This window comes from Camelus ferus, chromosome 8 (genome assembly GCF_009834535.1).
Source record: "Camelus ferus isolate YT-003-E chromosome 8, BCGSAC_Cfer_1.0, whole genome shotgun sequence".
NCBI lineage: Eukaryota > Metazoa > Chordata > Mammalia > Artiodactyla > Camelidae > Camelus > Camelus ferus.
In genome coordinates this window covers 10,599,505-10,622,176 of record NC_045703.1, presented here as the reverse complement: position 1 = coordinate 10,622,176, position 22,672 = coordinate 10,599,505, and the positions used below count along the sequence as shown (strand labels likewise).

Here is a 22,672-nt window from a genome sequence, read left to right as displayed (position 1 = left end):
CTTTAAAATATGATTGACAAGAAAAAGTTAATCTGCTTGACTTTGCTTTATGTTTACAAAGCACCCCAGGCCCCCTGCTGTCAGCCTTGGGATGACTGGACCCTCTAGTGCTACTCTTGCTTAGTTCTAGTAACTATCAGCAATGTTTCACAAGCATCTTGGCTCTAAAATATCAGCCTTTGTACCACTGAGCAGTTATTGCAAGACAGTGGAGAAAACACAGGGTTTGGAGTCAAAAGTCCTGAGTGTGAATCCCAGTTCACTTGATCACCGCCCAGGTGATGTAGGCAAGTTGCTTTAACTCCCCTGATCCTCAGTTTTCCTCATTCATAAAACCGAGGTAATGGATAACACTACCCTAACCATCCCGCAAAGCAGTGAGCGTCTTCAAACGTGAAAGCACGTTATAAACTATAAAAGATCAGAACACTTGGTCAGGGTTGTGGGGACTGAATAATATTATGCACGTTTTTATCTCTCTTGGACTCTAAAAGCCTGCCACGTTTTTTCCCACTCTCATTTTTAAGTCTTCACCGCCGTGTTCCCCAGCCTACCTTCCCTACTCACCCCCGACTATCTTCTGGCTGTTTTGATTGAAATCTGCTTCGTGTGTTCATTTCTTGGTCTCCTCCCTCAAGGTGGCTAGATCTGCTGTACCTCTTTGTTAGAACGTGATTTTAACTACGTGAGACAGACGAGCGAGAAACTTACTTATGGGAAGATATCCATTTTCTTTTCTCTATTTCACATCCACGTAGGTGACGTCTGCTCTTATAAGAATCTTCCTCAGGTGCTCTTCTGGGTTCCCATCTTTTGTTCTTGCTCCTGAAATCCAGAGCCTTCATCAATCTGTATCCATCAGCATCCCCAGTTCTTAGGCAGCACCGTTTTGCATTCAGAAGTGAAGAGGGCGACGTATGGCTGTTGTGACCTTTCCAACAGAGAAGCCCTCAAGGCGTGCAGCGGGAAGGGCCTCTTCGCTGGCCACCTGAACTCTTTGCAGAAGGTTTCACTATTTAACTTTCAGATAGAACAGAGAGCACATGATGAACATTCTCTAATAACTGCTTGAAACTAAATGTTTCCATGCTTGAATTGTGTTATTAGGAAGGAATATTTGCTTAATGCGTATTTACGAAGTGTCGTGCTGAGTCACAGCCCTGGGAAGGCGAAGCGTCCAAGAGCAGAGTGGAACCCCTGCTATTTAGTCTCGCATCTTGCAGCAAAACATGTTGCGGTACGCTGGAGCCAGACTCCTATGCAGCACAGGCTGGTAACCGCAGAGTCAGGGAGACGGCAGAGCAGGGCGGGGTTAAAGGGCTTCCCACACACTGCGCTCCTTCCAGGATGTCCCCAGGGCTGGCCCAGGGCAATGCTGGCGACATGTCGAAAAGTGAGATCAGCATGCTGAGTTTCCATTGAATAAAGCAATTGTCTTCTCAGCCTGGGTTCTCAGTCTTAAGCAGCTCCACCCAAATCAAATTACTTTCAGAAATTTCAAACTTTTTTTTTTTTAACAAAACCTTTTGCTATGTCGCCTTCTGTTTTCTGAAACATGCCTAAGGGAAGTTGCTTACATAGGAAGGTTCTGGTTCTATAGTGACAATTTTAACTCTAGCTGGAGAAATTTAGTCATAATTTCCAATAAACGACATTCGTTCCCTTCTTTCTCTCCTAATAGTCAACAGTTACAAGAACCTCTCACTTCTCTTGGATGTGAGTCCCTGTGAGGTTATTAAACTTTACAGTGTAGCAATTGGGATAGGAGAGGAAAAAATAAAACAGAAGTTTGTCCAATGGTTTACATACTTTTTTCCAGCTGCCTGAATCTTATATTTTTCAATAGTTATGAATTTTCCCTGCATTTCATTCCCACGTCCTCAAAAAACAAAAAACCTGTATTGGAAACTTTTGCTTTCCAACAATTTGGAGGATGCTTTCAACATTTATCAGACATTTCCTTCTGTACCCAATCATTCTAAGAATCCAGTGACTTCTTAAAGCAAATGTTAAGAATGCCTTCCTTACACTCATGTTCTATAACCACATCAGTTTCATTTTAATCCAGTTTCCTGATTTTTATCAGTGCATATTGATCTCTAACTAGATTCACGATCTGTTTAACAGAGTCGGAGGCACAGAGGAGCATGGTGAGATATTTACACCCACATCTACGTCCTGCTGGGGTGTGACCTTTATTTGTTTTACCAAATTAGAAGAACAACTTCAGTTCCTAAGGACTAGCACAGAGAAGGACTTTCCTGTCGTGAAGGACTACCAAATGCCAAGACATTTGTGGATGACACTTATATAGAACTTTGGAATGTAGACAGGGTGTCAGAATGTGGTAGAAATGAAGACTAGAAGGTGGTGAGTGGGAGGTCTTGAGGTGGCTGGATGAGTTCCCCTGTACAGCTTTTAATCCTGTAGTAGACTTTAAGTCGCCTGCAAGGCTGAACTTTTTGTGGAAATTTTCACTTAAAGATTTACCCTTGTTGAAAAAAGTTAGAGTTAAGAGGCCAAGATGAGAAATATGTTGTATCTGTATGTTCTTCGATTTTAAAGGAAGCCCAAAGTACAAATGGAATAATGTAGATGGAATATTTTGAAGTCATAAAAATTTTCACAGGTTTTTGTGGGAAGGAAATCCTTATAACACACAGAAGCAGGATTATCTTATTGAAAACAATGATTTTCATTTTATTTGAATGACTAAATATAACTCTATTGGTTTTTCTTCTTTTTAAAAAAAATATCTAACAGAGAAGAAAATCACGGTACTCAGACCTTGACTTTGAGGTAAGTGTCTAATCATTATTTTTATAATTTTTATTTCTTGAATTCAAAATGGGTATATAATTACTGAGACATATTACTCTGTGCAGCTATGTAGGAGTTCCACTCTTTTTTAATTAAAGGAGAAGTCAAACATTTTAAATTAAAATCCATATTGTGTAACTCATCATATAAAAAAAAAAAACAAGTTCTCATTGCTTTCAATGTGTGCTAAGTCTGAGATTTTCCAGACAGGTAAAGAATCCATTTCATAAATACTAAGATAGGCAGGCAGTTTGTGGTGAGAATTGAACGTGGTCAATTTATGTATCTCTCTGCTTGTTGGGAGGTATGAATGTCCGTTCCTTGATTTTTCCATATTTGTTTCATCTCAGTAACTATGTGAAGAGAGCCTGTGGGGAGGCTCTGGCTGGTTATCTAGGCTTCCTCCAGGATTGTCTTGCCTTGTGTCCTGATTCCGCTGTTTGTACCTGGAACGTGGTACACTCCAGATCCTTTTTGCCAGTTGCAAGTGTTGGTTTGATGTGCTCCTGTGTCTGGTAAATGTCTTCTCACAGATAGAAACAAAATGGAGATGTTCATTTTCCAATTTACATTGAGTTTGTATCGATGCTGTAATATTGATTCTAGAAATGACTGAAATCATGCCATTTGAGCAGTTTATGCTAAGCACCAAATGAATGATGTTTGGGCATCGCATAAAATGCACTTATGCATCCCAATAATTGGATGTGATTCATAACCTGCTGACATAATTGGATATAATACATTATAAATTTCTCCCATATATTTGTACTTACGTAGAACTCAATAGTCTTAGCTGATATTCCTAAAATTACAGAAGCCTCCCAGACATGGAAACTTGTGGTTCCGTCATTTCATTGATGTGGCCGAGGGTTGTAGCTCAGTGATGCAATCAGGTGTCAAAAATGAGACAATGGTTTTTATTTACTGCAGTGATGAAGAAGCCTCGGTTTTACCTTGAATAGAGTCCAAGGAGCATTGGTCTTTTTCAGTCAGTATCTCAGTAGCATTTGTACCAGAAACGAAGTAATAATGATAACAAATATGGTCTCAATTATTAGGTGGCAAATTTTGGTACCAGTGTGGCTCCATGGTAGTAAGCTAGCTTAGGACCAATATTTCATTATATTCCAAGTTTTTAGGATTAAAGTATCAAGACTATAAATTCAAAGAGAAAAATCATCAAATAGCTTCACTTTTAGGTTCTTTGGTGACTTTTTAAGGGACAAATATTTTTGGATTTGTTTTTTTTTTCTAATGATTCTCCAGGTAGCCAAAAGACAGGATCATCCTCTTATATGTATACTGTCCTGAAAGCAATGAGGCGTTATGCTAGTACAAGGGGAAGACGGTGGGAATGCACCCACTAGGCATCGGGGACAACATATAGTAAAAACCTAGATGTAAAATTAAGCCTCAGTGCGGCCAGCTCAGGTTACGTAATTGCAAGTGCTGGAAAGAATTCTAATCACACTGTGTCATTCGGAGCATTAGAAAAGCTGTGCTTTTTTCGTATATTCTCTATGGCAACTGGTAGCAGATTCCTTAAGCTGATACTTCCTCCTGTGCTCAGTATTCCAACCCTTAGCCAGGGCATTGCCGAGACATCTGCTGATAGTGGAAAGAAGCCACAGCACAAGCACCCTGGCTGTTTTCTTCTGCTTTTTAATTACTGTGGTTGTTGCATGATTGCTGTAGGTGTCCACATTTTCTGGGAAAAATCTTTGAGGCCTTATTTTTTTTTAAAGAAAATAAACTGTTTGTCACTGTGACCCTTAGTCCACGTGCAACCATAGTTGCACGTAGATGCAGACATCTCATAGATTGTGTTCAGGAAAATTTTGCCAGATTTAAATTTTGTGAATTTTAATACAATCTATGTGTTCTTTATGGGACAGTCATGAAGGCAGAGTCCAAGTTATCCCCTCCTGCTTTTCATTCAGGCTGGATACATTAAATATGTTTATGTCAAGCTTTCTCATAACCCCCTATTGCACCTTGCAAGCGTAACCACACAATGACCAACTTAGGCATTTTTCCACTGACACACAAGCTGTACCTCCTAGACTCCTGAAAGTGTCTTCCCTTCAGGCTTTAGGCCTTAGACACTCCCCAGAGTTTATACATGATAACAGTATTCTCTCAACTCACATATCCATAAAACTCTGTGTGTGAGGACTGCACCTGGGGGAGGTCCCTTTTGTGTAGTGGGTCTCCAAGACTTTGTTGAGCAAAGAAAGCAAAGGGCTGATGAGTCATCAGATAGTGAAACATGAATTCTTACTTTCTGGAAGGCATACAGAAAATGCTTGAGTGATGTCCCTATGTTCTGTGACCAAACCCCTTATTGGATTTATATTCCCAGATCCAAGCAAGATCTGGTGTATCGTAAGCATCCAATAAGTTTTTGTTGAGTGAGTGATGAAAAACTGAATGTTTACCCTGGTTTGCTTTAATAAAAAATTATTCATCACTCCATCTGAGTTGGGGCAGAGAGCACTATAGAAAATGAACCACTATGGAGGTAACACCTTAAAGATAGCCACATGACGTATAACTCAAGGAGAGAGAAATTCCCGGAGAAGGAAAAGTCATGGAGATTGGCTGAGTGTGGTGTCACTAAGAAACAGGAAGAAAGTCAAAATTCACTATAACATGGGGTCTATGGAAGAAAAGAGCGGACAGAGGAGATAATTTAAGAACCACATTGTGAAGAGCTTGCACTCCATGGGAACAACTTTCACCTAATTGGGTAATAAAATCTTCTAAGGCTTTTCTATTGTATTTTGCTTTGTTTACTTTTGGTGAGGAATTCTTTTAGCTCTGATCTGGGCTTTAGAAAAGTGAAGAGGAAGGAGAGGTTGTAGCTTGGTGAACAGGGAAGTTGAAATACAAATTAGGTAGTGACTAGTCCAGGAAAGAAGTGAGGGTCCACTTCCTAGAGGCGGCAGGACAAAAAATAATGAAGGGGCACTGCAGGGTCAAGATCCTCAGTGGAACATGGACGTCAAAGGGCAGGGGAGCCGGAGGATAGCTCTGCGGGTCTGAGCCTGGGTTTCCACTAGTACCATGGACAGATCTAGGGACATCAGGGAGCCACCTAGCTGGGACGAGTTGCATTTTAATACTGTATTTTGGGGATCAAGGTTCCTAATATGGTGTTAAATCAAAAGTATGTGGCAGGTGCTTTAAATGGTCTGTCTTGGGTTGAGGAAGAAGCTTAAGGAAATCTTAGGAATGCAATTACAAATCTCCATTCTGAAACTGTAATAGACACTGTCATCCTTTCCCATGTGGAAAATATATGAAGAGAGGTATTTATTTTTTATCTTCTCTTGCAAAAACATGGAGATAAACCTTGTCACATTCTCCCCTGGGAAACATGCGACCTCTTAAACACACCTTGGAATGTCCCTTTGAAGTTTCTAGCGAGCCCCCCACACCTACTAAACCCATGCTCCTCAAACTGGGCAGAGGTGGTGGTGGGCAGGGGGCACAAGACAGCACCGATCCAGGGTAACCATGACCTATCTTTGTGGGGACTTGATTTTATTGGAAAATTTGGGGAAACATAGTCAAGTAAGATAAAATATTATTTTATATTAGTTTTATATCACTATGACCACAGCTAAGCTATGATGTAGATGATAAAATTTACATTAATTTCTTAAATAGAAAGGATGTAATTTCTAAGAAGTGTCTTGTTCATAAAAGGCCCCTTCCTGCTTTGTCCCTGACCCCTGGCAACAAGTGTATTGTGTTAGGCAATAGGTGCATTTTGAGAGGAAAAGTTTGAGCACTGCAAGTTTCATTACATCCATCTCTTTTCACTCGCTAAATTTAAACTGTTGCAAAATTATTTGCAGACAAGTATATTCTAGAGTGATAGTGACACACACTCTCTCTCTCTTTCCTCTCTCTCTCTCTCTCTCAAACCTCATTCAGTTTTTTTTAGACCCTTTGTTTGGTTTCTTTTAAGCCCTAGGTACATATTTATTCAAATAGAAACATACCTGAAATGTAAATAGACTCTGTAATGTCAGGCAGTTCAAGTGGCTGCAGGTTCTGTCTTATGGATCCACTGGGACTCTGGCCAAAGAGAGGTACAGAAGTCATTTCCTTCCCACAGTATGGCTTGAAGAGTCAAGCTAAACTCCCGCCATGTTGTGTCACTCCCCAAACATGAGTTTTGACATCGCTTCAGAGTAGTATTCAACAGCCCACTCTGGGTGGGCTTATATGCAAAGCAGTGAAGAAGAAAGATAACCATGGTTTTATATTAGTACATATGGACGGTCACAGTCTAGGTATATAAACTCCAAAGGCTGGAAAAGGTAATTCAGGCAAAGCGATTTCTAGTTTCTACCAGCACATGATCTCCCAGCCCTATAATCTAAACTTTACAGTCTGGAGTTCTTCCAACTTCTTCTAACAGTTTCTTTCCTTTTCTAAAAGTTTATGCATGGTACTGCCTATCTTATCTGTAATTCAGACTCAAAGAGATTGCAATGCTATGATTTACACTTATGAATTTGGAGGGGGAAGCCTTCAAACCCATCTACAGTCCCTTTATGAAGCCACTGGTGTCGGGTATGAGGTGGCACAAGGGGATCAGAACACAGGGGCAGGGTTCCTGTCTGGGACCAAGCACGTGAGTCCTTTCCAGTGGGACCCTCTTGAACAGGAGAGGAGGCAAAATTTATGTTGGCTTCCATGTTGCAGGCACCCCCCTGGCCAACGCATCTATAAGATCTCATTCATTTAATTTATTCTGTACACATTTATTGAACACCTGCCGAAGGCCAAACACCATGCTGGCATCAGGGATACATAGTCACTGCTCAAGAGGTGCTTATAGATGAGGTACGGAGACCAGCCCTTCAGAGCACAGTTGCAGTGCTGTGGGACCACGGCAGGGTGGTCAGTAATAACCAGTGTCCACAGCGTTCATGGGCCCCTCACCCACCCTGGATCGTTTCTTCTCCTTTTGCACCTGAATGACCAGATGGCATAATCACCGACTTGAACAGTCTGATGAAGGATGGCCCCCTGAACCTGTGAGATCCATCTTAGACAGCAGCGAGCAGAGAGAACTGACTAGGATTCGGATTGGATTCCAGCTGCTCACCACTCGTGTGAGCTGGGAGCTCTGGGTAGCCTTTAGATCCAAGTCTCCTCATCAGTCAAGCGAGATAATGACCACCACCTCCCAGGGTTACTGTCAGGATTAAGAAAGGTAATGAGGGCTACCGTTTCTTAAGTGGCTCTTATCTGTGTGCTCCAGTGACAAGTGATTTATGGCCCTTTTTAAATCTTCAAAACAACCTTGCAAGTTTCTTCTGACTATTGCAACTGGGGCTAAAGGGAGTTTTGTGCCTCAGACCACACAACTTGAAAGCCATGGAACTAAGATCTAAACCCAAGTTCATCCAGACCCAGAGCTATGAGATATGACATGTCCCAAGCTGGTTGATCTAGGAGACTGCCTGTGATACAGGAGGAAGGGCTTAAGACTTGAAGTTTGTTTACCTCTTAATTTTTCTCAAATGTCTGAAACTTCATGAACATGCTTGACAACTTACCATTTTTTTCTCTGATTTCAACAATCAAAAGACTGCAAAGATTGCCTCCCTTGAGTTACAAAGGTATAAAATGAAAGAAAAGATTTCTGTTGAGACAGGAGGGAAGGGGGCAGGGCACAACCACTGAAGGAATGACACAGCATTTGAGGACAGGACGGACTGGTTAGAACCTACGATGGCGGAAGACTGGACTTCCAGTAGACCTTGAGCCTCATGGCGCACCCACAGGCACCATGGCATTTCCTAGGCTGACTATAAAAGATCAAAAAGTAGGTGGGGGGCGAGGAGCAATTCCTGGAAATTCCCACCCCTTCCCCAACATAATTAGGATAACCCTCCTTATTGTTAGCACATGAAATTACCAAGTGCATTAAAAACTAACAACTCTGGACCTCGTGGTCGCTCTCTGTCTTGCTTCCTGAAATGGCCCGCACTCTGTCTATGGAGCATGTACGTCCTAAGCCATTTTCCTTTCTGAGTGAGACACACTGCACTCTGTCTATGGAGCGTGCATCTCCCTGAGTAAGCTTGCTTTCACTTTACCCTGCCTCGCTCTTGACTTCTTTCCTGCACGAGGCAAGGACCCACTTTCCCGCAACACTGTGAAGTAAGCTGTTTGGGAGACTGTTTTTGTGCAGTTAGGTTGCTGGTCCTCTCAGGATGGGGCCTTAAACACAGCTCCAAAAAAGGCTGTGTGATAATAATCTGAGTGGAATGGAGTTTCACCAAACATTTGTCTTTACTGCAAGAGATGCCTGTAGTATTTGATAGGCATTATAACTGAAGGAACCTGAATTTTATATAAATATAGTCAATTAGAATACATTTGCTTATTTAAAAAAGGAAATCCACAGGAGTTACAGTTTTGTCACAAAAGTCAGTTTCTTGGAGACATGGGATGTGTACGTCACAAAAGAAAGAAAAAGGAAAACAGATAAATCCTAAGGTCAGTAAAAATCCCAAAATGGCCATCCACAGGGACCGATAAGAATAATAAGCATGAAGACTTCTAGGGAGGTGATTAAGACCATCAAAGGCATGGCAGCTTCAAATAAATACTTACTTAGACAAGTAAATAGGTAAGGGGAAAGTGCCCTTATTATTTGTGAAGATTAAAACCACAGCTGAGTTTTCATCCCGGAGTGTTGCTGGATTAGAAACCCCCCAGTGTTCACTATGATGCTGCTTTCTTGTCGATGGAACCTTCCCCCCTAAAAAGGCTGAAGGATGTACTTGAGTCTGTGAACAAGAAGGAACCATGCATGGGAGGTCAACCTGAGCCCACGACAGACACGCACACTGTCCCCCTCGGCAGCCTGAAGGTGGTGCTTCTCTCAGAACCTCCAGGCCATCATTGCTATGGTGATTTCTGGCTGCGCCAAGGTGGCAATTTCAAATTAGGACGATTATCTGGCATGAGGATATATCTGCGGTTAATGTTTCTAGGTAAGCAGGGCCCCAAATTTCAGCATCTAAATTTTTTCATTTGGTTTTATATTCATTTCAGGTTCCTTGAGCCTTTTTGTTTACAGTAGCTTTCATGAACTCATGAAGAACACTGCAAACTGCTTTTGGTTCTATAACATTGCTGTCCACCATGTACATTTCTGAGAATGTCCTCACAATCCAACTCCCCAAAAGAAAGTCCACTCAGTTCAGAATAGGTGCTGCCCATACAATCAAAATATTGATTAAAAACTCCAATCAGTTCATGTATCCTCATTTCCATGGGATGTTTTTGACCCTTTGTTTGCTTCATTAAACATACTTTGTCCATTAGAGATATTTGGTTGCAAGAGACAGAGAATGACTTGACTAAGAGACGGCAGAGAACTTTGTTGGAAGGATATGGAAAAATTCTCCTCCTGCCAGGTGTTGGCAAGGACCTTGATTAACATTCCCCCAGTGCAAAGTCAGGATTCTCTCAGGAGATAAATGAGAAGTGGAGACTCAGACAAATTCATCCCACAGTCACCTTAGGACAGGGAGCTATGCCAATAATATCAACTATCTTAGAAGAAAGTCAGAAGTTCTCTTAGAAGAAGTTCTCTTTGGAAAGGAATGCAACATCCTGAGGACTCTAGTTTTGTTTGTTTGATTGTTTGTTTTAAAGCATTTCTTGTAACACAAATCCAGACTTTAGTCAGTGTCTTAGAACCTGGTGCTGCCTGCGAATAGTTACCTCCCCAAGGATAGAATGTTTGCCAGCGCCTTGGTCCTCAACCTCCCTCCATTGTGTTGCTTATGCAAATCATCAATCTCCATCAGCCATCACTAGTCGAGTGATGTTTGCCTGGTGTTTCTCTGTAAGTCCTGCAAATCTGTTTCTTGTATTCTCCCCGAAACTGATGGGGAGTTAATCACTCTGTAGCCACTTGCTGTGTTTCATGTTTCTGTTGTAAGTGATGGTGCCGTGTCCTCATCCTCCCCACCTGAGATGTCCACGGTGAACTCTTAGAGCTGAGAAAAGCACAGGTGGAAATAATCTTCTATAGCAAGACTCAAAAGGGCAGTAGTCTCTTGTCTAAAAGTAGGCTAAGGAAAGTAGAAGAATTAGTTAAACAAAGTATCATTGCCTACACACAGATTCGTTAAACACAGGGAATTAAAGTTGCATAAGAGAGAATAAGGCTTTTGAAAATATGTTAAAGACGCCATTTGCATTCCTTTCTTGCCTCCCTTTTTCTCCAGGAGATAAAGTCTTCTTCACAAGTGTCTTTTGAGAAGAAAATTAGACATTATAGATATTCCTTCCCCCAGAAGATATATTTCTTTTTTTAAAACAAATCCTTACTTTTGAAAATATCCGATAATTAAAACAATAGACCAAATGTTCAGCTCACTGCTTAGGTGTGCATAGAGTTTTCCTGTGCAACCACATGAGCAGTTGGTGAGCTACAAAGCTCATGCTTAAAAAGATGATAAAATCCTACACAAATATGAAGACATAATCTTGGAGAACCACCAAAACTTCGATTTTTTTTTTTAGCTTGTAAAAATCACAATTGAGGAAGGTATTTTTTCCTTTAGAATAACACTTGTAAATACAGGGGATTTGTTATCTCACTCTTCTTTACTAGTGCTCTTTTAAGTTCTCTGTAATAGGAAAAGATCCAGGCCGTGGAACTTACCCCAAGGTCATTTTTATTTCCGACTCTATTTGTTGAATCACAGTGAAGTTGGAGGAGAAGGTATAATCAGGGAAGAATATTAATATACTTGTATCAACCACATTATTTATGCTCTGAGTTCTAACTGTTAAGATTCTGTACTATTTCATAAACAAATGTATGAAACCTATGGGTCAGATTTTCCTTCTGCAAAGCTCAATTATTATTCACAGGGAAACTGTCAGATTTTAGATTCCATGTTATATTTCAGACACTTTACTGCTCTGAGTCAGACTTAAATGGCAGGTCCTGGGATTTTGTTCCCCCTTTAGTACCGCCAGCTAGAATTTTAGTGTTTATAGAAATAAAATATAAAAAAAAGTAATATTTCCCATGACAAACATTGAGAGACTCGGGTGCTTTACAAGTGGAAATTTTTAAACTTTTTTTTTTATATTGTAACAGCTTTTTGTAAAACAGCTTTAACTTTGATGAAAATCATACACAGGAATGGCTGCTGCATTTTTAATGCACCCACAAGAGAATATTTTTTTTTTTTTGGTAATCTTGTAAGTGGAAGAGAAAGCCAATTCTTCCTGTTCGAGAAGTGCTGACTGTAAAACATGGATTTGGTGCAACTGACTCATCTGCATTTGCGGCATCTTTTGGGACCTCCTAATGCCTGCAAAACTCAATTTCCCTTATTAGGAAAGCAAAATATTCAATCTCTTCTTCGGATGCATAAATCAAATGAGGAATGAGACCCATCTTGTTCTTTTTTGCAGAAGGTCATGCATACAAGGAAGAGGCACATGGAACTGTTCCAGGAACTAAATCAGAAATTTCAAACTTTGGACAGATTTCGGGACATACCAAATACAAGCAGCCTGGTGAGTATGCTTTGCTTCCTCAGTGCCTGATGCCATGAGAATGATGTGTCCTGTCCGCTATCATCCCTGCCCGCCGGGGACCCCCCAGTTGTCTTGGGAACATAGGAGTGGTGTACACAGAAAAAAAAAAAAGTAATAGCCCACCCAAAATGTGCCCTGGAATGTACTAAGAGGCAAATTAGGAATGACAGAATCTTTAAGCTTTTTATTCGTATTTCAAATGTTCTCCATGATAAAGTCCAATTGCAATTAGTTATATATCAGAAATGTGCTGGACTCACCTGGCCCTTTTTATCATTAGAGTTAAAAGTCAGTTAATTCAGATATCCAAATAGTTGACTAAGTATTTTCATTTGAACACCTAGCATTTCATAAAATGTAATATATAATATAGATAGGTAATACAGATAGATAATATATGTTCTAATATAAATTTATAGATTATATATAACATATGTAATATCTTTATCTATCTGTATGTCATCTATCTATATATATGTATATATATATAAAGAGAGACAGAGACAGAGACAGAGAGAGGGAGAGTTGTTACAGGAAACGTACGGTGGCAGGTTTTGTCTCCCAGAGTTTCCAGACACACATCAACACTCGGAGCTTTGATTGTTGATTGTGACCATCCTCTCCTCATCATTCACACCCCTATAATCCCAGCATAGGACTTAATCAAATGAAGTGATACGTTTTGGTTACCATGTACAAGGCACAGTCAAGCTCCAGAGGAAGCTACATGATTATTTGTGAGGGCACTGGAACGGGAGTCCAGAAATCAGTCTGACAATTTGACTTAAGATATTTCAACTTTATGATGGTGCAAAAGCAACACACATTCGGTAGCAGTCATGCTTGGAATTTTGAATTTGGATCTTTTCCCAGGCTAGCGATACGGGGTTCAATCCTCTCTCATGCTGCTAGGCAGTGGCAGTGAGCACGCGATCACGAGGGTGAGCAAATGATACACTTACAACCATTCTGTCGTTCACTTTCAGTACAGTATTCAATAAATTACAGGAGATATTCAACATTTTCTTATAAAACAGGCTTCGTGTTAGATGATTTTGCCCGACTGTAAGTGTTCTGACTACATTTAAGTTAGGCTAGGTTAAGCTGTGTTGTTTGGTAGGTGAGGTGTATTAAATGCATTTTTGACTTATTATATTTTCAGCATACAATGGGTTTAGTGGAACATAACCCCATCGTAAGTTGAGGAAGATGTGTAGTAGAGGGCTCCACCAAAAATGATCTGATCTTAAACAAATGACCCAACTCGAGTTTCAAAGCCTCAATTTTCTGCTTCCAAACTGAGCATAGAAAACATTCATTAGTAATATGCTTTCTTTGATCTTCATACTTTCCAAAGCATGTAGGGCCCTTGAGAGGCTAAAAGCTGAGTGACAGCTGGAGCTGGGGCATCCATCTGACATCACTCATCTTCACTCCAAGTGTGGTGCTCCTTTACCTCACACTTTTGCAGCCCTAAGCTGGACCTCCGCCGCCCAACATCAGGCATGTCTGATATCCCTCAATGCTATTCTTTCACGTGTGTTTGAGTCTTGGTCCCAGCTTCCTGATTAGTACCATTAGCACATCAAGGGCAAGAATGTGTGCATCTGTGTGTTTTTCTTGTATTCCTCTCAATGCTAAGAATGACTCTGGCCTCGCATGGCAAGTTCTCAGTAAATGGCTACTCTTGATTTACTGCACGTCAGAATGGTTTAATCTGTGTTAGCTAAATGAAGGTCATAGGAAATGCTATACACTTAAAGTCTTTGTTGTTAAGTAGTTTGTGTACATAAACAGTTTGTGTATATCAGTCTATTGTCCTCCATACAGCAGGAAACATGCGTAATGTGGAATCATCAGCGCAACGCTGGGCATACAGAAAGCACTCAGATATAGTGACTAGTTCTTTCTCATCTACTCCCCCAAAATTAAGCCATCAATTTTTAGTTAGCAGGAAAATGAAAACTGCACCATTGAGATTAGACCTAAACACACTAGCTGTTCATTTTGAAACATTGAAAGCTAACATGGAAATAAATTGAAGAAACTTTGTTTTTTTGTTTTGTTTTTTAAGGAGAATGTTATGTTTACAAATCCGAAAGCCTTATGCACCAGATACAGCTGGCCGACTGCTATAACATGATTGCAATTTCCCCTTGTATGGTCTGGGTATTAAATCATTAATGGGCCAAATATCTGTATCTCAGTTTCCTGACAACCAGAATTGTCCGCTAATTATACCACATCTCTGCAGCAGCATGCCTTTTCTAGAAAAGATTTATAAATATTTATTATTTGGGAGGTTAGGAGTGGGGAGGATGGTTGTCACTGCTGCTTTACTGTTGTCCTAAATATCTGAGAAGAGAGAAAAAAAATTCCTTACTCAGTTTTGATTAATAATGAACGTGTGGGTGAGTTCATTATCCTTAATTCAGTCATATAATTCATAGCAGCACATTGCTAATGAAACAGTACATAGTTGGGTGGAGAAAGACATTTTTAAAATGAAAACCTCAATAAAATCTCTTTCCTTCCTTTTTTTTTTCCTGGCTGCTTACTCACAACACCTGCCTAACACTGCAAATGATGATAATTATGTAGAATTTGGGGGAATCAGAGGAAGCCAAAAGACAGACCATTTGGTCCCTCTTCCAGGCAGGACAGCCCTTGAGTCACCTGCCAGGAGAAGGCATTGTTAACGGCACTTGTACCGCGCCTGGCGTCTGCCTCTTCTCCATCAAGATCTCTCCCCTGAAAGAACATCTCCAAACTCTCCCTTTTGTAGAATACAGAATAAACATATTCTCTTTCACTTTGTCCCCAATACTGGTAGGCTGGAAGAAGGAGGGAAAGAAGAAAAGAGGGAGGGAAGAAAAGAGAAAGGGAAGGTGGGGAGAAAAGATGGAGACTTATCCACAGCCAGTCTGCCCCTGGACTGGGAGCCACGGGACACACTCAGGCTGCCCTGCCGTGTTTCGGATGGCTCTGAATTCTCACATCCAGCTGAAATTCTGTCTCTGCTTATACAGCCTAAGACCAAATTAGCATTTTTAGAAGCCTCATGCATGTTGGCTTATGTGAAGTGTATAGTGTATTAGGCCTTTATCACACATGCTTCAGTTTAACTACATCTCCTCCTTTCTGTACTTCAGTTCAAACAACAACAAACATACGTAAAACAGCTACATAAATTCAGGCACTTATACTAACTCTGATTGAATTTTATATCAAGATTCCGGCCTCCACTGAAAGATTTCCTGGCCCCGGTAGCTCTCCCTGTTGAATTAAGTGATCCCCGGAGCTGTTCTGCAGTCGAGCACACCCTGGACCATTGAATGTATTACACTCTCCATGTGAGAATCTGTCACACCCAGCCACAGAGGACGATGGGTAGTTCCCACACCCAGCCACAGAGGACGATGGGTAGTTCCCACACCCAGCCACAGAGGACGATGGGTAGTTCCCACACCCAGCCACAGAGGACGATGGGTAGTTCCCACACCCAGCCACAGAAGACAATGGGTAGCTCTCACACCCAGCCATAGTGGATGATGGGTAGCTCATTGGTACCACCCCCTACCCCCCAGACTTCTGGGCTCTTGGCTTCCTGTACGTCATGTACCCATTCTGATTGCTGGGTGCAGAGGTTCTTCACCACTAAAGATACCTCTGACCTAAAGAATGTCCACACATTTGTGAACAGTGGTGAGAACCACAGTGCAGCAGGGAGTACTGTGGGATGCCAGAGGAGATGAATAAGAAAGCCAATCTTCTGAACTAATTGATTACCCACTAATAGAACCTCTCAGAAATTCACCCAGTCAGGCTGTGGCAACAATACTCTTTGAGATTCGAATCTAGACATCCTGACAAGGTTTAAAATTAGCCTTTTTAGTTTATGTATCCATGGTGCTAGATCTTTAAAATTTAAAAGGAAAATCACACTTGTTCCAAACATAATGGAACCCTTATTTTTAAAGCAAGGGAACAAACACTTTAACCATCTTGAATTTTTTTAGGATTGAACTAATTCAACTTCCTGTCACACTAAGGATTCTCAGGAAGCTCCTTTAGACACAGACCTCATCCAAGATGGAGCAATCCACTCCATGGCTTGATTCAGCAGAATTTACACCAGTTTTCCTTTCAGTTGATGACTAATGATTCAAATCCCCATCCTGCCCCCAGACATCCAACCACTCTTCATTGCTTTCAAAATAAATTCCAAATTGAGGAGCGTGGAATACAAGACCTCTTATGATCTGGCTTTAGTTCACCTTTTGCCTGTTTTTTTCTTTGTCTTTTTCTTTTCTTTCTTTTTTTCTTTTTCCTTCTTTTCTTTTTGACTCCAACTAAAATAAATTGGCTGCTGTTCTAAGCTGTCCCATCTCCACACTCCCTGGATTTGTCCTTCTTTGTCCACGTGCCCTTCCAGCCATCCGACCTCCAACCACACGTATGTTTTCATGACAAAACCTGTTTTTCTATGCCAGCCATAACATCCCTCTTCTCAGAAAGGTCTATGTGCTTTGCACAAAAAGAAAGCCATCTCTCCACCTTCCTCGAGCTCCCACAGCACAAATACAGATATAACTACATATTTTATACCTCCACTTAACTATCAACACTTTATGCTGAGTATGATTGCTGTATAGTGAGCATTTATTAAAATCAGGCATCATGCTAGGTCCCTCCACATTTTTTAATTTTTTGCAGCCCCACAAAGTGGGTAATGATCTGCACATTTTGCCATCTCCTTCGGCCCACAGTACAAAGCACATCTCTGTTTTGCAAATATTAAAGTGACGGTTCAGCGAGATGGAGTAAATTGCTCAAGGTGACATTCATAGGAAATGAAGCAACTGGACTGTGGACCTGCATGTTATCAGGCTTTAAATCTGAGGCTGCCTGGTGGATCACGTGCTTTCCATATTTGATTTATCACATTCCTCTCCCTAGTGCTGATTGTGATGCCCAGCACAGAGCAGCTGATAAATAAATATGGGTTGAAGGAAAGCAAGGAAGGAGAGAGGGGGGAAAAAAAAGGGCAAGAGAAATGGGGAGAGTTATAAGACTGTAGTTCATGAGACTTCAGGGTCTTAGACTAAATCAGAACTAATCCCCTGCATAACCCTAAAGGTTAGCTTTTTATTAAACCTTTACTATTAGGTATTTTTTTCTTGTATGTCCTCATGATTAAGGCTCATAAGGGCTGAAAACATCTAATACATTGAGAATTTTAATAAATTAATTTCTAGTTATAAGTGTTTCTATAAGTTGTCTCTTTTGCTTATCCAGACTAGAGAATGATTTTTTATACATTGAGCAGAACCCAAGTCATTATTCAAGGGCCAGCTTTATGTTTGCCCTGCTAATTGACTGTAGTCAGTTGAAGGTCGGAGTTTGTGGTGGGGGAGGGTAAAGGACACTTTCAACAATGATAGCTGTTTTAGTGTTTTGGTTTAATTTTTTCCTAAGGCACTTTCAGTCATGGTTTCCTTCTTGTTCTTTGACGTTACTCAGCTTAGTGTATCCCATTCAGAGCCTCGCATTTTACAGAAATCTTTAAACATGACTTCTTTAAAACAATTTCACTGCTGAATGTCAGCAAGCTATCAGGCTCTGGAAGCTGCAAATGATGTCTGCTCATGCATTTATCAAGCACCTTCAACATGGAAGGTCTTGGTGCAGTCATAATTAGGCAGATCCTAAATCCTAGGTAGTAAGAGGGTGTGGACCTGTGAAACCTAAGAAGGGGTGATGGCTTGTAGACATTTTTAAAAAATGCTTACATCGCTGGATGTATTTTCCAAGAAGCTATGCTCTTTGAAAGGATTTTTGCTAACATGCAGCCCAAGTATGTAGAAAATTGTGAAGAATGCGCAGCAGAAAAAAAAATTACATAAGGGAAGATAGCAGCATTTTTCATATTCTAAAAAGGATAATTTATTGAAGAAAAACTAAGCAAAGATAGTTATCTAAAATTTTATTATATGAAATATGGCTAATTTGGGTTATGGTTTTTATTATTACATGACATGCTTTATTATGCATCCTCAATTTTTTTATCCCACCAAAGACTGCCAAAACACTTAAACTTTCTGCATTTAATCTTCATGATAACTTCACGCTCCTTCCAACCTGAACACATAGCTGTACTGACATTTCACAGGATGCCCAAAACAAACCATGCGTCTATTACACCTTCTTTAATACTATTCACTTCCTTGGATTGCTGGAAATTTTTAGGATAACTCAAAGAAAGGGTTCATCAGTTTGTTCCGTGAAAGAAAAGTAAAATCAAAACCATTTCCTGCAGCTGGCCACAATTTCCAATCATCTCTGAATCACATAAACTGGCTTAAGCTTACAAACGCGTTCTCTTCTTGGAGATTTCAAACAAGCAGCCATCCTAGTCGTTACATAAATGACACTCTTCCCCTGTGTCTTCTCAACAGGAAAACCCAGCACCAAACAAGAATCCATGGGACACTTTCAAAAACCCCAGTGAATACCAACATTACACCACAATCAATGTCTTAGACACAGAGGCAAAGGATGCATTGGAACTGAGGCCAGCAGAGTGGGAGAAATGTCTGAATTTGCCTCTGGACGTGCAGGAGGGTGACTTTCAAACAGAAGTTTAACAAAAGCGACATGGACTGAGGTGGAGACAAAATTTGTTGCACTGACACTTAAGACTTGGGAAGCCTGACGTTTCTATATGAACAGTGTGACTCTCCTCTGCCAGCACCTCTACGTGCCAAATGTCACTGGTGTTTGCTATGGTAACTTCTCACTAGAGAGGACCAGGTGTACAGTTCGGGACATCCTGTGTTGTAAGTACCCGTGGAATGGATTTGTAAGGTAATCTTTATAGATAAACCTCAAGCAACGATTCATGTTGTAACTGCTTCATCTGGTTTAGTTTTCAAAAAACTTCACCGTGAAGCACAATGTATATATTTATGCAGTTTTTAAAGTTTATAACAGTCTGTTTGGCCATTACTACACTTTTTACTTTATAATATAAAAGCAAAGTTTTTGTCATTAAATGAATGTTTGTTGAGCTACATTCTTCATTGCTTTAAATGCAATAAAGTAATAATCTCACTTTTATATGAATAATATATTTCACATCTTTATTATTGCAGTTTTCTCTGGAAAGCTCTGAGTAGCTTTCTCTGCTGCAGCTGTGTATAAAATATTTAAAATGTTGTATGGTGTAAATAAACTTTTGTCTACATATCAGTTTTTTAGTGCATTTTATTTTGGATTTGTTGAACGGAAATTTACATATTTATAAAGTTTTTTTTTTTTCTCAATGCAGATACTGAAAGTGTATTCCTGGTTTTAATAGCGTACCATTATTACTCCGTTGAGGTTAATGATTTCTCAAATGTAATAGTAAGTGTGTATAGTGCTTCTGTATTTTCCATTCATACACCCTTTGGAACAATGTACCATATAAATGGGGCTTGTCAGAAATCTACTGCCATCATACTTTTACATAAATATTTGTGGGGGTTTTTTTTTCTATCTTGTGGCAAAAAGACAACTACTAGCAGAAAATAGTAAGTTATCAAACAACAAAAAAAAATACAGGGAAAATGTTTATTATAAGGCATGAAGTTCATTGCATGTTTCACAAAGGAAACTGTACCACTGTTCTTCACAGCGTATGGGTAAAGGAACCTATTCAGGATGTTTTAAAAATCGTATCTGTAGATTCTCTAGCAGAAGGAGAATAGGAGTGAATGTATTGGGTAGATGGTTGATCCCTGGTTTGAAGAGCCCGAGGTGAGCCGACAGCAGAGCTGTGCCCCGTGGCCTCTCTGGCCTTAGAGCCACAGGGCGACGCCCCCGCGCCCTCGCAGCAGCGCTCCAGGAAACCGGGGCGGAAGGGTTGCAGCCATTTCAGCATCTTTGCAACGGATGGGATTGCCTTTCAGGGCAGCAAAGGGAGTGGAGAGGAGACTGGGGCCTTCCCATTTTCTAGAACGTTTATTTAGATTAGTTGGCCGGTTAAACCTGAGCTGCGTGGTCCTCTGTGGTCCGGCCAAAACTCACGTGAGCTGGCTCCTGCGGCCCGTGACCGTGGGGACCCCGCCCCGCCGCGCAGCCACCGGGCAGAAACCAAGGTGCTCCAACCTCAAGCGCGCCTCTGAGCTAGAGCCTTAAAACCGAATCCTGTCAGACGCCCATAATGCGCTCAATGTAAAGACGTGAGAAGTATATTTTTAATCAGATTTTTAAAATAAAAGTGACATCGTTATGCAAAAAAGAGTATCACGTAACCCAGGACTGGTTTTTCAATAAAAATAAACTTTATGCCAATTATAATGTAATTGTAATATTTAATGCCTATTAAATTTATCAGACGACTTTCTGGTGATAGGAATATTTAGTAAATTTCTCTCACTTCCTCTCTCTGTTGTATATAAACACACATGTATATGCATGCATGTATATGTGTATGATTTTATATGCATATATGATGTTACATACATATACATATATTCGTGTATGATTTATATACACATATATGAATATCAACTCAGCCCCATCTCAGTAACTTGCAGAATGGATGAAAATCATATATACAGCTCCCCATTTCGAACTGTAGAATCTTGCTGGGGAAAAACCCACAATAAGCATATATTCGAAAACAAATTCTAGATGTTTAAAACCATAAATTCAATCTATTAGACTAATAGTTCTTCTAAAACTGTACTATCCATGGCTGTAGAACAAAATCTTACACTTTTTCACTTCTATTTTTCTCTGATAACTCTAAATGTTTGAATATTTGATGAATATATGAAAGCTAACCCAAAATTGCATACTTAAAAATGTTAGGGTAAAGTTTTAGGTTTTTCTAAGAAGGATGCCAAGCCATGGTGGTGCTTTTTGTTTGTTTTTTATCTATAGAAAAAAATGCAGGTTAGTAAGTATCAAGGGACCCTAAGTTTAAGGAAGCCCTCTTCTAGCTCACCCCTTTCAAGTTTCTGCTGCACTCACACACACACACACACACACACACACACACACACACACACACGCTTCGCCAAAGTGGGGTTGCAGCTGTCCCCTTAGACAGTCCTGAGCGTGACCCTCGGAGCCCACTGCACACTCATGACCTACCAGGGTCTTCCTGCCCTTGGTCGGGAAGGTCTCCCCTCTCCCACGACCAGCTTTTACTTATGCTTCAAGGTACCCCTCAAATGTCGTCCTCACCAAGTTTTTCATGATTTTCCACTCTAGAAAATAACGTCTCCTGGGAACTCTTAGGGCACTGCCTTGGCACCTCTCCCAGGACTTCTGAAATCTTTTGTCTTGCTCTTTATATGCATTTCTGATTTCCTCGGATGGGACTGTAGGTGCCTGGAGGCATGCCTGATCCATTTTCGTATATCTTAAGGGACCTCGCACAATAATGTTCCCGCAAGGAAGGTTTTGTTGAACTACTTGTGGAATTTATTTTAGCATTGCTTATAGTCATAAATGTCCAGCCATACAGCCAAAGGAGTTTACTGAACAACTATTACGTGTTTGTTTCTCTAAAACCTCTGTTTTAGGTAGTTCACAATATATTAAAGACAGATGTATATGAAACAAGTACTAATATTCTTTAAATATTAACAAGCTCTTATTATTTTGTCTTTTTGTCCTTAAGATTACCACACAGGGCAGGAATTAGTTACTCTGGAAAGAGGGATAAGGAAATGGGGCTCAGAAGTGGCTAAGTGACGTACCTAAGGTCACTATGAATAAATGACAGGCCCAGTACTACAGCTCAAGTCTTCTGACTTCTACTTTGGGGCCATTCCCACGATGCCATGGTGTTTCTAGTTGTTTCTTCTAGATTATTAAGTCCCCAAATCAAATAGCAACAACTTGCCTGGAGACGTTTGTCAGGCGGCTAGTACAGACATAAAACTGAAAACATGGATTAGCTGTCACAGGAGTGCTGAGGCCAGGAGCTGACTGCAGCGGAAAAGCACAGCTCATCCAAAACTCACAGGTGACCGTAAACAGATTTGGATCTGTAACCCCTCGTGTTGTTCCATTTGCAGCTGTTTTACTCCCAGATCCACTTTAAATGTAGCTGCAGTTCCACTAGTCTTGTTATGGCCTGCACATGGGCAACAGCAGACGGAAGAAAAGCCAACTTGAATTTTCAGATTGGATTCAGACCCTCGGTAAAAATACCCAGTTGCGATAGTAGTTTAAAAAAAGGTGTGGTTAA

At 40.5% G+C, this 22,672-nt stretch overlaps 1 protein-coding gene across 5 annotated transcripts in view; it reads left to right on the top strand.

Annotated features, from left to right (window-relative positions):
- ADGRB3 (adhesion G protein-coupled receptor B3) overlaps window positions 1–19,669 on the top strand; it is a 685,483-nt gene extending 665,814 nt beyond the window's left edge. For 4 of the 5 annotated variants that reach the window (XM_032484463.1, XM_032484464.1, XM_032484467.1 and 1 more), the window contains 3 exons: window positions 2,764–2,799; window positions 12,298–12,402; window positions 18,882–19,669. In XM_032484463.1, coding sequence (XP_032340354.1) covers window positions 2,764–2,799; window positions 12,298–12,402; window positions 18,882–19,070 — 330 coding nt within the window. In that variant the 3' untranslated portion in view covers window positions 19,071–19,669. The remainder of the gene's footprint in view (window positions 1–2,763; window positions 2,800–12,297; window positions 12,403–18,881) is intronic. The other variant, XM_032484465.1, reaches the window with a different exon arrangement.
- The last annotated feature ends 3,003 nt before the right edge of the window (window positions 19,670–22,672 follow it).